The 17,594-nt window shown below is 42.6% G+C and overlaps 1 protein-coding gene across 1 annotated transcript in view; it reads left to right on the forward strand.

The window, feature by feature from the left end:
* LOC138645463 (uncharacterized) overlaps positions 1–17,594 on the forward strand; it is a 93,408-nt gene that overhangs the window by 28,295 nt on the left and 47,519 nt on the right. The window contains exons 5-6 of the mRNA XM_069734807.1: positions 753–853; positions 14,499–14,594. Coding sequence (XP_069590908.1) covers positions 753–853; positions 14,499–14,594 — 197 coding nt within the window. The remainder of the gene's footprint in view (positions 1–752; positions 854–14,498; positions 14,595–17,594) is intronic.

The raw sequence follows: 17,594 nt of genomic DNA on the forward strand, positions 1-17,594 counted from the left end.
CTAGGTATTTTACTCCTTCTACATATTTGCCATTGCATAAAACCAATTATTTTTGGACCTGGCTGTATGTCTGGTTAGTGCCGCCCGAGGATGGAGCTCTGCTCTTTTACTGGAAATTTCTCAAGTATTTCGGGAGAATTGTAAGTTATGATATTAAAGATCTCTTGGCATGTTAAATCTCAGTGCATACCCATTAGGTGAATGTTTGATGAACCTGACGATTTTGGCCGGGTCGTGCAACCATCTGAAAAGTATGGGGATTTCTCTGGGGGCCTCCAAACTCATGTCAGATCTTCACAGATCTGAGATTGATGAACTGTCCTAATTAAATATTAGATGCTCAGACAACCTCTTTAATTTTTCTGTAACGTTCCGCCATTCCCTTCTTGCCGCCCTAGGCACTTGCTCTTTTCATCCCCGCAAAATGGTCTCCTACTCATAAAAGAGGATAACCTAGATGATAACTGTGCGCATACGAGTCATTTCCTAATTTATACTGTACATGTAGTGTCTCCAAACCTCAACCTCTTCACAATAATGCTAGCTGAAAACATTTAAACATTTTTATTTAGGGAACTTTTTTTTTTATGGGAAATTATCTGTTTTTGCTTCCCTAAATGATTGTAAGTAAACGAGGTAGTCAGAAGCAGGGGACGTTCCCATGTCCCACACAAGCAATGGATTTTAAAATAGGAAATGTGTAAAACTTAAGCCACACACTAACCTCAACCCTGTCTTGTCTTCAAATTTAGGAAGGAACCAGAATATGCAAGGCAGTTGAAGATCTTGGGGATACCTTAGTTTGTAGGCTACAGTCCTTGGTTTGGGAGGAATTTTTGCATTTTGTGACCAGGTAATAACCTGTTTATGGGGCACTTAGCCCTTTTGTTATAATATCTCTTACATTTCATTCAGATGTCCAACATTTTTCTCGTATGTAAAAACACAGACCTTCATTAATCAGAGGTTTGGACGTGAATTTCATCAGTATTAACCATCAGTAATTTTGAGGTTTGTTTCACGGCTTCCACTGGGTAATAAAAGTAAAAAGTGAACTTTATTTTGCGGCTCAGTGTGATTATGGCAATGCTAAATTTATACAAGTCATTTTGAATTTTACTACTTTTAAAAAATTAAAATCAGCAATTCTGGCATTCTACTTTTTTTTTTAATGGCATTTTACTGTTCGGGATAAAACATGTCATATTATAAAGTTTTAGACTTTTACGGATGTGGATATTTTACTCTAGAATCAATGTTTTCAGGGGAGAATATTCCTGGCACATGCCATCTGATGGAGCATGCTGCAATAAGTCTTCACATGCCTCTGTATGAAGGAACATGGATGCACTTCTGTGGGAACTCGATTACTACCCCTTACACAACTGAGTTTATGCTATGGCTGCGATCGGGTTTTATCAAGTCTAGTAAATGTGAATCTAATATATTGAGCTGCCTGTGATACTCATACAGTCTGCAAGTTTCATGTCTTGAAATCATGGTATGAAAGTCCCTTCTGTGCACATGTACATGGTCCGTTGACAGTGTAGGCAAGAATACTGTGTGGTTTCATTGCACATCCTTTTTTTTTTTTAGATCTTCATTAGCTAAATATAATTGTTTCCAAGTAATTTTTGCATTTTACTCTTATTTTGAATAATTCTTTATCTCTGTTTGTCTTGACATTTTGTGTTTTTTGCACTCAGATGACTAATATGTATTCCAGATGCAAACAGAAAGGGTCATGATGTAACTGATAAACTGTGGATACAGTTGTGCTCAAAAGTTTACACACTTCGGCAGAATTTTTGCTTTCTTGGCCTTTTTTCAGAGAATATGAATGATAACACCAAAACTTTTTCTATACTCATGATTAGGCCTGATAACATGCACAGAAGTTGACACAAGTGGGTTTGAATGGCTACTAAAGGTAACATCCTCACCTGTGACCTGTTTGCTTGTAATCAGTGTGTGTGCATAAAAGCTGAGTGAGTTTCTGGGATCCAGACAGACTCTTGCATCTTTCATCCAGCCACTAACGTTTCTGCATTGTGAGTCATGGGGAAAGCAAAAGAATTGTCAACGGATCGACGGAAAAAGGTAGTTGAATTGTATAAAACAGGAAAGTGATACAAAAAGATATCCAAAGAATTGATAATGCCAGTCAGCAGCGGTCAAACTGTGATTAACAAATGGAAAATCAGGGGATCTGTAAAAACAAAACTATGGTCAGCTAGACCACAACTGCCAGGAAAATTGTTCGGGATGCAAAGAAAAACCCACAAATAACATCAGCTGAAATACAGGACTCTTTGAAAACTAGCGGTGTGTCTGTTTCAAGATGCACAATAAGGAGGCACTTGAAGAAAAATGGGTTGCATGGTTGACTCACCAGTCATTACTGTGCAAATGTCACAAAGTATCTCGCCTACAATACGCAAAACAGCAAGACAAGCCTCAAAACTTATGGAACAAGCTAACTTGGAGTGATGATACCAAAATTTAAATTTTTTTTTTGGAATGGTATAAACACCCCCTTAAAAAAAAATTCATGAATAGCTTTTTTTTGGTCATTCTGCCTCACAAAAATCAGGATAAAAAGCGATCAAGAAATGTCACGTGCCCGAAAATGTTACCAATAAAACGTCAACTCGTCTCGCAAAAAACAAAGCCTCACATGACTCTGTGGACCAAAATATGGAAAACTTATAGCTCTCACAATGTGGAGACGCAAAAACTATTTTTTGCAATAAAAAGCGTCTTTCAGTCTTGGACGGCTGTCAATCATAAAAATCCGCTAAAGAAATGCTATAAAAAGTAAATCAAACCCCCCTTCATCACCCCCCTAGTTAGGGAAAAATAATGAAATTAAAAAATGTATTTATTTCCATTTTCCCATTAGGGTTAGGGTTAGGGTTAGGGCTAGGGTTAGGGTTAGGGGTAGGGGTAGGGTTAGGGTTAGGGTTAGGGGTAGGGTTAGGGTTAGGGCTAGGGTTAGTGCTAGGCTTAGGCCTAGGGCTAGGGTTAGTGCTAGGCTTAGGCCTAGGGCTAGGGTTGAGGCTAGGGTTGGGGTAGGGTTATTGTTAGGGCTGGGGCTAGGGTTAGGGTTAGGGTTGGGGCTAAGGTTAGGGTTGGGGCTAAGGTTAGGGTTGGGGCAAGGGTTAGGGTTTCAGTTCTAATTGGGGGTTTCCACTGTTTAGGCACATCAGGGGCTCTCCAAACATGACATGGCGTCCGATCTCATTTCCAGCCAATTCTGCTTTGAAAAAGTAAAACAGTGCTCCTTCCCTTCCGAGCTCTCCCGTGCGCCCCAACATGGGTTTACCCCAACATAAGGGGTATCAGCGTACTCAGGACAAATTGAACAACTTTTGGGGTCCAATTTCTCTTGTTACCCTTGGGAAAATAAAAATTTGGGGGGGCTAAAAAAACCTTTTTGTGGGAAAAAAATGATTTTTTATTTTCACGGCACTGCGTTATAAACTGTAGTGAAACACTTGGGGGTTCAAAGTTTTCTCAACACATCTAGATAAGTTCCTTGGGGGGTCTAGTTTCCAATATGGGGTCACTTGTGGGAAGTTCTACTGTTTAGTTACATCAGGGGCTCTGCAAATGCAACGTGACGCCTGCAGACCAATCCACTTAAGTCTGCATTCCATGTGGCACTCCTTCCCTTCCGAGCTCTGCCATGCACCCAAACGGTGGTTCCCCCCACATATGGGGTATCCTCATACTTAAGACAAATTGGACAACAACTTTTGGGGTCCAATTTCTCCTGTTACCCTTGGGAAAATACAATACTGGGGACTAAAAAATAATTTTTGTGGAAAAAAAAAAATTATTTTCACGGCTCTGCGTTATAAACTGTAGTTAAACACTTGGGGGTTCAAAGTTCTCACAACACATCTGGATAAGTTCCTTGGGCGGTCTAGTTTCCAATATGGGGTCACTTGTGGGGGGGTTCTACTGTTTAGGTACATTAGGGGTTCTGCAAACGCAATGTGATGACTGCAGACCAATCCATCTAAGTCTGCATTCCAAATGGTGCTCCTTCCCTTCCGAGCTCTGCCATGCACCCAAACGGCAGTCCACCCCCCAGATATGGATTATCAGCGTACTCAGGACAAATTGGACAACAACTTTTGCGGTCCAATTTCTCCTGTTACCCTTGGGAAAATACAAAACTGGGGGTTAAAACATAATTTTTGTGGGAAAAAATAATTTTTATTTTCACGGCTCTGCATTATAAACTGTAGTGAAACACTTGGGGCACATCTAGATAAGTTCCTTCCCTTCCGAGCTCTGCCATGCACCCAAATAGTGGTTTACCCCAGCATATGGGGTATCAGTGTACTCAGGACAAATTGCACAACACCTTTTGGGGTCCAATTTCTTCTCTTACCCTTGGGAAAGTAAAAAATTGGGGCGAAAAGATCATTTTTTTTGAAAAAATATGATTTTTTATTTTTATGGCTCTGCATTATAAACTTCTGTGAAGCACTTGGTGGGTCAAAGTGCTCACCACACATCTAGATAAGTTCCTTGGGGGGTCTACTTTCCAAATGGTGTCACTTGTGGGGGGTTTCAATGTTTAGGCACATCAGGGGCTCTCCAAACACAACATGGCGTCCCATCTCAATTCCAGTCAATTTTGTATTGAAAAGTCAAATAGCGCTCCTTCCCTTCCGAGCTCTGCCATGCACCCAAACAGTGGTTTACCCTCACATATGGGGTATTGGCATACTAAGGGCAAATTGTACAACAGCTTTTGGGGTCCATTTTCTCCTGTTACCCTTGGTAAAATAAAACAAATTGGAGCTTTTTTGTGTGAAAAAAATTTAAATGTTCATTTTTATTTAGGGTCTAAGGGGTATCGTTTCTCCTTATGGAGAGTGACATACCATCTCTGGCTTGTCAAGGTAAGGAGGCTTATTCGCCATGCAATGCTCCTCTGGGAAATATAATATGTAAATTGCCAGACAAGCCAGAGATGGTATGTCACTCCATAAGGAGAAACAATACCCCTTAGACCCCAGTCCAGAGCCTCCCACCTAGCCAAATTAGTTCTCATGCTTCGCACTGACGAGGGCCAACAGCCCGAAACACCGTGTCTGCGAATTGATACTGATTTGGCTTTTATCCTAAGTCATATTGCACGACTCGTTTAAAGGGTTGATTGTGACTTGTAGGATCGCTGCTTCCAACAGGTGGCGCTATAGAGTTTAAGTCCTCTTTTTCTCAGACGAGGCAATGTGCATTTTTATTTAAACTTTCCAAAAATTCCTGTGAAACACCTGAAGGGTTAATAAACTTCTTGAATGTGGTTTTGAGCACCTTGAGGGGTGCAGTTTTTAGAATGGTGTCACACTTGGTTATTTTCTATCATATAGACCCCTCAAAATGACTTGAAATAAGATGTGGTCCCTAAAAAAATCATGTTGTAAAAATGAGAAATTGCTGGTCAACTTTTAACCCTTATAACTCCCTAACAAAAAAAATTTTGGTTCCAAAGTTGTGCTGATGTAAAGTAGACATGTGGGAAATGTTACTTATTAAGTATTTTTTGTGACATATCTCTGTGATTTAAGGGCATAAAAATTCAAAGTTGGAAAATTGCTAAATTTTCTAAATTTTTGCCAAATTTCCATTTTTTTTCACAAATATACGCAAGTCTTATCGAAGAAACACTATCATGAAGTACAATATGTCACGAGAAAACAATGTCAGAATCATCAGGATCAGTTGAAGCATTCCCGAGTTATAACCTCATAAAGGGACAGTGGTCAGAATTGTAAAAATTGGCCCGGTCATTAACGTGCAAACCACCCTTGGGGCTTAAGGGGTTAGCTACAAAGGCACAGGAAACTTGGTCAAAGTTGAAGGAAAGATTAATGCAGCACGTTATCCGCAAATACTGGAGGCAAATTTGTACACATCAGCCCAGAAGCTGCACATCGGAGGTTTTCGGACGTTTCATCATGATAACAATCCAAAACACAAGGCCAAGTCCACCTGTCTTTGGCTCTGGCAGAACAAAGTGAAGGTTCTGGAGTGGCCATCTCAGTCTCCTGACCTCAATATCATTGAGCCACTCTGGGGAGATCTCAAGTGCGCAGGAGGCTTTTTGCCAAGAAGAGTGTAGCACCCGCATCTCTGCCTGCAGTCCCTCTCTCCCTGCAGAGCCACCAGCATACTCACGGCCGAAGCTCCCATCTTGCTCCTTCCAGGTCTGCTGCTGCCCAGGGTGCGTTCAGTCCTAGCAAGTATCCAGGCACTGTGCTTAGGTCGCACGCGCACACCTCCTCTTTCTTAAAAGGGCCGCACGCGTTCTTCTAAAGTGTCCCCAACCAATAGCTGGAGGTCTCTTACTATTTAAACTGCCGCTTCCAACATGGAGGTGCCTGTGCAATGTTGTGAGTACTTGCATCTCAGTCTGCTGTACCTGCCAGTGCTTCCTTCAACGGTAGCCGAGTCCACTGCACACGCCAGTGCTTCCTTCAACGGTAGCCAAGTCTGCTGCACCCGCCAGTGCATCCTTCAATGGTAGCTGAGTCTGCTGCACCCGCCAGTGCTTCCTTCAATGGTAGCCGAGTCTGCTGCACCCGCCAGTGCTCACCTCAACGGCAGCCGAGCCAGCTGCACCCGCCAGTGCTCATCTGTCCATCAGACTGTCCTGTTTGCACCTGCAGTTCCTTTCATCTATTCTGCCTGCATCTGATGGATATTCCCCGGGTCATTCCAGCTATCCGTTCCTAGGGGTCAGCCACCATCTACCCAAGGTCAGTCCTGGAGTAGCACCTGGATCCCCTCCCTTGTCTCTCCACGGACTGCGGTGTCGTTAGCTGCTGCGTGTCCATGAACAGATTGGGTGAGGCTCCTAGTCACGCCCCTCCAGGTCTTCCTTGGGCTTTGGCACAGTAGTGGTTCCACCACCCAGCCTGTTACAAAGAGTGGGCAGCTTAACCATCTGAGAAAATAAAGAACCTCATCCACAACTACTACAAAAGACTTCAAGCTGTCATTGATGCTAGAGGGGGCAATACACAGTGTTAAGAAATGGGGTATGTGAACTTTTGATCGGGGTCATTTGGATGTTTTGGGTTGTCATTACAATTTAAAAAAGGAAAACACAGTAGTTTGACAATAAATGTTTTCACCCAACCACTAACCATGAGTGGAGAAGAAAAAGTTTTGGTGTTATTCATATTCTCTGAAAAAAGGCCAAGAAAGCAAAAATTCTGCCGGGGTATGTAAACTTTTGAGCACAACTGTATATATATACATTTATTTATGTATGTATGTGTATATATATATATATATATATATATATATATATATATATATATATATATATATATATATATATATATATATATATGTATATGTATGTATATATATATATAGATAAAGAAAAATGAGTGCAGCACAACGCTCACCAATGGGTGCCAGGCCTCCTAGAAAAGACCGTCCTCATGTCCATCCAAGTAATATGCTAGGCAAAAAACGGAAGGCAGCACTCCAATAGGTAATGAAGGTGAAAAAAGCTGTGAAGTTTATTTCAGACCCACATCTCGCGACGTTTCGGCTCGCTCTGAGCCTTTCTCAAGCCTTGGCCTTTTTGCCTAGCATATGTGTATATATATATATATATATATAATATATATACACAGTGCCTACAAGTAGTATTCAACCCCCTGCAGATTTAGCAGGATTAATAAGATGCAAATAAGTTAGAGCCTTCAAACTTCAAACAAGAGCAGGATTTATTAACAGATGCATAAATCTTACAAACCAAAAAGATTTGTTGCTCAGTTAAATTTGTATAAATTTTAAACGTAAAAGTGTGGGTCAATTATTATTCAACCCCTAGGTTTAATATTTTGTGGAATAACCTTTGTTTGCAATTACAGCTAATAATCGTCTTTTATAAGACCTGATCAGGCCGGCACAGGTCTCTGGAGTTATCTTGGCCCACTCCTCCATGCAGATCTTCTCCAAGTTATCTAGGTTCTTTAGGTGTCTCATGTGGATTTTAATCTTGAGCTCCTTCCACAAGTTTTCAATTGGGTTAAGGTCAGGAGACTGACTAGGCCACTGCAACACCTTGATTTTTGCCTCTTGAACCAGGCCTTGGTTTTCTTGGCTGTGTGCTTTGGGTCGTTGTCTTGTTGGAAGATGAAATGACGACCCATCTTAAGATCCTTGATGGAGGAGCGGAGGTTCTTGGCCAAAATCTCCAGGTAGGCCGTGCTATCAATCTTCCCATGGATGCGGACCAGATGGCCAGGCCCCTTGGCTGAGAAACAGCTCCACAGCATGATGCTGCCACCACCATGCTTGACTGTAGGGATGGTATTCTTGGGGTCGTATGCAGTGCCATCCAGTCTCCAAACGTCACGTGTGTGGTTGGCATCAAAGATCTCGATCTTGGTCTCATCAGACCAGAGAACCTTGAACCAGTCAGTCTCAGAGTCCTCCAAGTGATCATGAGCAAACTGTAGACAAGCCTTGACATGACGCTTTGAACGTAAAGGTACCTTACGGGCTCGTCTGGAATGGAGACCATTGCGGTGGAGTACGTTACTTATGGTATTGACTGAAACCAATGTCCCCACTGCCATGAGATCTTCCCGGAGCTCCTTCCTTGTTGTCCTTGGGTTAGCCTTGACTCTTCGGACAAGCCTGGCCTCGGCACGGGAGGAAACTTTCAAAGGCTGTCCAGGCCGTGGAAGGCTAACAGTAGTTCCATAAGCCTTCCACTTCCAGATGATGCTCCCAACAGTGGAGACAGGTAGGCCCAACTCCTTGGAAAGGGTCTTGTACCCCTTGCCAGCCTTGTGACCCTCCACAATCTTGTCTCTGACGGCCTTGGAATGCTCCTTTGTCTTTCCCACGTTGACCATGTATGAGTGCTGTTCACAAGTTTGGGGAGGGTCTTAAATAGTCAGAAAAGGCTGGAAAAAGAGATAATTAATCCAAACATGTGAAGCTCATTGTTCTTTGTGCCTGAACTACTTCTTAATACTTTAGGGGAAGCAAACAGAATTCTGGTGGGTTGAGGGGTTGAATAATAAATGACCCTCTGAAAAGACTTTTCACAATTTAAAAAAAAAAATAAACAAAGAAATAACATTCTTTTTTGCTGCAGTGCATTTCACACTTCCAGGCTGATCTACAGTCCAAATGTCACAATGCCAAGTTAATTCCAAATGTGTAAACCTGCTAAATCTGCAGGGGGTTGAATACTACTTGTAGGCACTGTGTGTATGTGTATATATATATATATATATATATATATATATATATGTAGTTATTAAACCTAAATGTATATGTGGACAGTAGGTCCAGAAATACTTGGATAGTGACTGGTGATGAGCGAGTATACTCGTTTTCCCGAGCATGCTCTGGTGGTCTCCGAGTATTTGTGACTGCTTGGAGATTTAGTTTTTGTTGACGCAGCTGCATGATTTACAGCTGCTAGCCAGTCTGAGTACATGTGGGGGTTGCCTATTTGCTAGGGAATCCCCACATGTATTCAAGCTGTGTAGCAGCTGTAAATCATTCAGCTGAGGCGCCGAAAACTAAATCTCTGAGCAGTCACAAATCCTCGTAGATCACCTGAACGTGCTCGGAAAACTCGGGCAACGAGTATACTCGCTCATCACTAGTCACTATCAAAGAATTTCTGGACCTCCTGTCCGCATATACATTTAGGTTTCATTAGTATATACATGTATATACAGTACAGACCAAAAGTTTGGACACACCTTCTCATTTAAAGATTTTTCTGTATTTTCATGACTATGAAAATTGTACATTCACACTGAAGGCATCAAAACTATGAATTAACACATGTGGAATTATATCCTTAACAAAAAAGTATGAAACAACTGAAGTTATTTCTTATATTCTAGGTTCTTCAAAGTAGCCACCTTTTGCTTTGATGATTGCTTTGCACACTCTTGCATTCTCTTGACTGTATATATACAGTCATGGCCAAAAGTATTGACACCCCTGCAATTCTGTCAGATAATACTCAGTTTCTTCCTGAAAATGATTGCAACCACAAATTCTTTGTTATTATTATCTTCATTTAATTTGTCTTAAATGAAAAAAACGCAAAAAGAATTGTCCTAAAGCCAAATTGGATATAATTCCACACCAAACATAAAAAAGGGGGTGGACAAAAGTATTGGCACTGTTCAAAAAATCATATGATGCTTCTCTAATTTGTGTAATTAACAGCACCTGTAACTTACCTGTGGCACCTAACAGGTGTTGGCAATAACTAAATCATACTTGCAGCCAGTTGACATGGATTAAAGTTGACTCAACCTCTGTCCTGTGTCCTTGTGTGTACCAGATTGAGTATGGAGAAAAGAAAGAAGACCAAAGAACTGTCTGAGGACTTGAGAAACCAAATTGTGAGGAAGCATGAGCAATCTCAAGGCTATAAGTCCATTTCCAAAGACCTGAACGTTCCTGTGTCTACCGTGCGCAGTGTCATCAAGAAGTTTAAAGCCCATGGCACTGTGGCTACCCTCCCTAGATGTGGACGAAAAAGAAAAATTGACAAGAGATTTCAACGCAAGATTGTGCGGATGTTGGATAAAGAACCTCGACTAACATCCAAACAAGTTCAAGCTGCCCTGCAGTCCGTGGGTACAACAGTGTCAACCCGTACTATCCGTCGGCATCTGAATGAAAAGGGACTGTATGGTAGGAGACCCAGGAAGATCCCACTACTTACCCCGAGACAAAAAAAGCCAGGCTGGAGTTTGCCAAAACTCACCTGAAAAAGCCTAAAACATTTTGGAAGAATGTTCTCTGGTCAGATGAGACAAAAGTAGAGCTTTTTGGGCAAAGGCATCAATATAGAGTTTACAGGAGAAAAAAAAGAGGCATTCAAAGAAAAGAACACGGTCCCTGCAGTCAAACATGGCGGAGGTTCCCTGATGTTTTGGGGTTGCTTTGCTGCCTCTGGCACTGGACTGCTTGACCGTGTGCATGGCATTATGAAGTCTGAAGAATACCAACAAATTTTGCAGCATAATGTGTGAGAAAGCTGGGTCTCCCTCAGAGGTCATGGGTCTTCCAGCAGGACAATGACCCAAAAGACACTTCGAAAGCACTAGAAAATGGTTTGAGAGAAAACACTGGAGACTTCTAAGGTGGCCAGCAATGAGTCCAGACCTGAATCCCATAGAACACCTGTGGAGAGATCTAAAAATGGCAGTTTGGAGAAGGCACCCTTCAAATATCAGGACCTGGAGCAGTTTGCCAAAGAAGAATGGTCTAAAATTCCAGCAGAGCATTGTAAGAAACTCATTGATGGTTACCGGAAGCGGTTGGTCGCAGTTATTTTGGCTAAAGGTTGTGCAACCAAGTATTAGGCTGAGGGTGCCAATACTTTTGTCTGGCCCATTTTTGGAGTTTTGTGTGAAATGATCAATGTTTTGCTTTTTTCTTCATTCTCTTTTGTGTTTTTTCAATTAAGACAAATTAAATGAAGATAATAATACCAAAGAATTTGTGATTGCAATCATTTTCAGGAAGAAACTGAGTATTATCTGACAGAATTGCAGGGGTGTCAATACTTTTGGCCACAACTGTATATATACATATTTGCTTTCCTGGCAACGAGTATACTCGCTCATCACTAATAATGACACAAGTTTTGGCAGTTTAGCTGCTTACCCATTTACCCAAACGTATTCAAGATGCTGTTCTATAATCAATATGGGCTTAAAGTGCCTACTCTCAGCTTTAATTTGAAGGGATTCACATGCTTATTGGAGTAAGGGTTTAGGAATTATAGCTCTTAAATATGTAGCTACCACTTTTTAATGAGACCAAAAGTAATTGTACAATTATCTCAGAAACTCTTTAAAGGGAACCTGTCTCCCCCAAAATCGATGGTGAGGTAAGCTCACCATCATCAGGGGCTTATCTACAGCATTCTGTAATGCTGTAGATAAGCCGCCGATGTTACCTGAAAGAGGAGAAAAAGACGTTAGATTATACTCACCCAGGGGCGGTCCCGCTGCGGTCTGGTCAAATGGGTGTCTCAGATCCGCTCCGGCACCTCCCATCTTCATTCCATGACGTCCTTTTCTGGTCTTCACGCCGCGGCTCCGGCACAGGCGTACTTTGTCTGCCCTGTTGAGGGAAGAGGAAAGTACTGCAGTGCGCAGGCGCCGGAAAGGTCAGAGAGGCCCGGCGCCTGCGCACTGCAGTACTTTGCTCTGCCCTCAACAGGGCAGACAAAGTACGCCTGCGACGGATCCGCGGCGTGAAGACCAGAAGAGGACGTCGTGGAATGTAGACGGGAGGTGCCGGAGCGGACCTGAGACACCCATTTGACCAGACCGCATCGGGACCGCCCCTGGGTGAGTATAATCTAACGTCTTTTTCTCCTCTTTCAGGTAACATCGGCGGCTTATCTACAGCATTACAGAATGCTGTAGATAAGCTCCTGATGACGGTGAGCTTACCTCACCATCGATTTTGGGGGTGACAGGTTCCCTTTAATTGGCTGCATGGGCATTTCCCTCGTTAATTCATCATCAATTATGCAGGTAATAGATCTGGAACTGATTCCAGGTGTGGCATTTGCATTTGGAAACTGTTGTTGTGAACATACAACATGCAGCCAAAATAGCTCTCAAGGGAAGAGAAACAGATCCTCATTTGGCTGAAAAAAAAGAAGACATCCATCACAGAGATAGCAGAAATATTAGGAGTGACCAAACCAACAGTTTGGTACATTGTGGAAAATAAGAGCACTAGTAAGCCTGGGAACTCAAAAAGGCATGGACGTCCACAGAAGACAGCAATGGTGGATGATCTCTACAAATTATAAAAAATTAACATTTTATTTATGGTAAAATAAACTTGTCCAATTCCTGTACTTTTGAGCCCCTGAAATTAGGAAGCTTTTTAGAAAAATGGTTGCAATTCCTGTTTCTCGTGATATTCTTGTTCAACCCCTTACATTAAACTTGAGTCTCCACTTCAATTGCATCTCAGTTGTTTCAAAACTAAAAATAAATAGCAACATGCAGAGCCTGAATCATGCAGATTCAGCCACTGTCCAAATATTTCTGGATCTAGCTTTGCTGATTTTATCCTGATTTCTGAGAAAACCCATAAGCCCATCTACCCCATCATAAGGTGTCAACATTGTTATAGATGTGTGTTGGGCCCTGGAGCTTTAAAGGAACCTGTCACCCCTCAGGGCCTATTAACGTAAAAGAGCCACCTTCAGCAGCACTAAGACTGCATTCTGTGAAGGTGGCTCTTATGTTTAATATCCCTAGGAATGCTGAAATAATGAGTTTTATAAATTGCGCGCCATACCCCGATTGAGTCAGGAAGGTATGTTTTCTCCCCCTGACTCAACCGCCTCACAGCCGTCCATCATCCTCCTCTGACCTCTGGGCGCCGCCTCCTCTCTTTCTCGTGACGTCACCGGCACCTGCGCTCTGCAATCAGTTCTCGGGCATGCGCCGTGCGCGCTGCCCGGGATCTTACATCAGGAGATGTAAGGATATCCCGCCTGCATGTAGCGGAGGCCCCAGATCCCGCCCTGCAGTGTGTTATGAGGTATTCACTGCTGGATTGGGGATCTGGCGCCTGCGCAGTAAGGATCTCTGGAGGAAAGAGGCGGAGGGAGATGGGGACAGGTGCAGAGATCCACACTGTGCAGGTGCCAGATTCCCAGCCCCTCAGTGTTAATCATAACACACTGCGGGGCGGGATCTGGGGCCTCCGCTACACGCAGGCGCGATATCCTTACATCACCTGATGTAAGTTCCTGGGCAGTGTGCACAGCGCATGCCCGAGAACTGATTGCAGAGTATAGGCGCCGGTGACATCACGAGAAAGAGAGGAGGCGGCTCCCGGAGGCCAGAGGGGGATGATGGACCACTGCGAGTCAGTTGAGTCAGGGGGAGAAAACATACCTCCCTGACTCAATAGAGGTATGGAGGGAAATTTATGAAACTCATTATTTCAGCATTCCTAGGGATAATAAACATAAGAGCCACCTTCACAGAATGCAGTCTTAGTGCTGCTGAAGGTGGCTCTTTTACTTTAATAGGCCCTGAGGTGTGACAGGTTAAAGCTCAAAGGATGAACTGGTGTACCAGACACAGTCTATGGACAAGGGTGGCACTGTTTATGAAACTGCACAACAGCCACAAGTGTCTGACGGTGGCTTACATGTGTTAGTGGCAGGAGAATTATGTCCTTGTTATATTGAATACTGGAAGTGCAGTTCTACATACAGTAAAAAAGGCTTTACATTATTATTTCACTGTTTGCATTTTCTTGTTTTGCTTTTTCTTATTTAGGATGAAACAAACGCCACAAAAACACTCCAAGAGCATAGATATAAAATAACCAAAAAGTTGTGACGTGTGCGTGCAGTGAAAATGGCGGGAAATCTCTGCGTGAGCCCAGATTGGACTAATATACATTTTATTTTTTCAATTTAGGTATAAAACATTCGTCATAGAGAAACTGGGTGGACCGTCCTCTGAGAATGGGATCTGCGTTTGGATCCGAATAGTTAAGAATTGCAGCATTTTACGGTAATTACCATATTTTTTAAGAGGTTTCTGAATTTTGGGGGTTATGCTGTCTCTCTGTAACCTATTGATTTTTCTATCTAATATACAGTACAGCGCTGTTCTTCAGAAATGCATCGGATGTGTTTTTTGTGTCAATGTCATGTTGGAAAATTGCACGTGTACCAAGGGCACGGACTGATGGCAGCTCTATAGTGACAGAGAAGATGCCGCCATCAGTCTGTGCCCTCTTTAGAAGTGCACTTTTCCAACATGACAATGATACAAAACACGTCTGTTGCATTTCTGAAGAAGTGACTCAGTGGCCAAGTGTCTCCGATCTGACCCCAATCAGATATCTCTGGGGAATTCTGAAGAGACAAGTTGTCGTTACTCTCCATCTATCATCCAGGCTCTAAAAGTTGTTAGTCTTGAAGAATGGAAAAAGATAAATGTTGCAATATTTTGCCAACTTGTTCCTTCCAGGCCTAGAAGACTTGGTGCTGTCCCTAAAAATCATTGAGATCACACAAAATACTACTTGTAGTAGTTTTAATGTGGGGTGTACTCATTTTTGCGTCAACTACCTTGAGTAAAATTGAAGATTTTGTAATGAAAGTTACCGTACATTATTAACCTTAGTTTTATGTTATGGGTTAAAAAAGGTTCCATGCCACTCACACTCAGTCCTTTCAACATTTTAGAAATTGCTTTTGTGCTCAGCAAGATATTGATTAATATCATACTTTTCAAAGGGGGTATACTCCTTTATGCTGAGCACTATATTTCTATAGATCAATTAATTTAATATCTATTCATTTTCTATAATAGTAAAAGACAGTAATGAGTAATATAGATTTCTTGTTTTTGCTTTCTCCACATCCTGATATAAACAGTGATCACGTAAAATTATTGTGCAATTGTTCATTTCTTACTGAATATAGTGGATTATAAATAGAAATGAACTATTTGTATAAATATATTTCTGTTTCCAAAGCACGGCAATGACAGTCCAAGGTTCATTCACCAGATCTACATTTCTGTATGGCCAGACGGGAATATGTAGGGGCAGGGCTGCCACTAGAACTTTTGGGGCCCCATACTGGCAAAATTTTCGGGGCCCCCTTGAGACTCCGCCCAGGCTCCACCCCAGCCTCACCTCAACGCTACACCGCTTGAACTGTCCACAGTCCCACCGCTCTCTCTTGGAAAAACTCCACTTCTCACCTATCACACATTAACAGCTCCCATCACCAGATCACACATAGTTGTCAGCTTTTTGTTTTGGCCAAAAGATTTTTTAAACCGCCACCATAACACGGTAGACACTTTTGGCCTGGCCCTACTCTACTGTAACCTATTAAATATTTGTTAAAATATGCAATACAATTTAGGTATATTTTTATTTATTTTTCAATTTTTAAAATGACCAATAATATCACATTCAAAGAACAAATACTGCTACACCATGTCCAGAACACATATTACCACCACAGTGATCGAATAATATCAAATACAGGGAACAAATACCACAACACCATGACCAGACCACATATTACCACCAATGACCGAATAATATCACATACAAGAAACAAATACCACCGCACCATGACCAGACACCATATTACCACCACATAGTGACCAAATTGCACACACAAGGGACAAATACCGCAACACCATGTCCACATATTACCACCACATAGTGACTGAATACTACAATACTGATCAGTAATTAAAAAAAACACAATACTATCACTCACCATCAGTGCCATTATACACAGGAAATCTGTACTTAGTATGCAGTGTCTGTGTACAGGTAATAGTGATCACTAGAGTTGAGCGACTTTTACTTTTTTCGGATCGAGTCGGGTTTCGCGAAACCCGACTTTGTCAAAAGTCAGGTCGGTTGAAATTGGCCGATTATTGCGAAAAGTCGGGGGCCGACTGAAACACGAAACCCTATGCAAGTCGATGGGGAATCAAAGTCGGCAGTGAGTGGAGGACAGGAAAACACCTACAGTGCCCATTTTAATGCCAAAAACATCAATTCTTATTACTTAAGCTTGTCAATCTTAATTTACTTTATAATAATAGTAAGGCATTGAAAACTGGGGATCATTTGGCTAAAGTTGTGGGGGGGTAGGGCTGGCTCAAGATTTTCGTGGGCCCAGGAAGCACGGAATGCTTCACAGCGGTGGAGCAGGGAGAGGTAAGTATTTCAACTTTGCAAGTGCTGTGATCTTGAGCAAGCAGGGGGGGCCCACTCGTTGGCACTGGCACAGGGCCCCTCATAGTACGGCGGTGTGTTTGATGGCGGGTGGCGCCTCCCACTGCCAGAGACACTTTTGCGTACTATGAGGGGCCCTGTGCCAGTGACGTCGCCAACGAGTATGCCCCCCCACCTGATGAAGGAACCTGCACTTTCATGTGCACCTTCCTCTTTGTCCCCGTGTAAGGTGGTATAGTATGCGGGAAGGCGAACCTGACTTTCAGCAGGGTCAGATTCTGGCTGTGTAGAGTGCAAAGGGAATGTAGTGGTCTGGGTCAATGTACCAGCAGACTCATCTAGCAGTGGCTGGGCAATGGGCAGGATGAGGAGGAAACACAGTTAGTAGGCCCAAATAATAAAGTAGGCTAAATGCAGTTCAAAATTGGTAACAGGAATAAACAGGCGGCATTGCTTTGTTCTGTGGAGGACAACTGTAATGAGTGCAAGGTGGTATAGCTTGGTACAGGGGTGGGCTCCTTTGCTGAGTAGCAGACAGTGGTAGTAGGCGCAAAGTATTAACTGGTCTAAATGGAGGCCAGGGCCCCTGTATATTTTAACTATCCTCTATCATTTCAACAAATTTGTATTGACAGTGCCATTGAAGGACTTAACAGCACAGACTACACAGTGGTGGAGCAGGGAGAGGTAAGTATTGCAAGTGGTAGAGCACTGTTCGAGCTGGGGGGGAACACTCTCTCGTGGGCGGCGGTACTGGCACAGGGCCCCTCATATTACGACAGTGTGTCTAAAGTTGG

Source organism: Ranitomeya imitator, chromosome 1 (genome assembly GCF_032444005.1).
Source record: "Ranitomeya imitator isolate aRanImi1 chromosome 1, aRanImi1.pri, whole genome shotgun sequence".
Taxonomy (NCBI): Eukaryota; Metazoa; Chordata; class Amphibia; order Anura; family Dendrobatidae; genus Ranitomeya; species Ranitomeya imitator.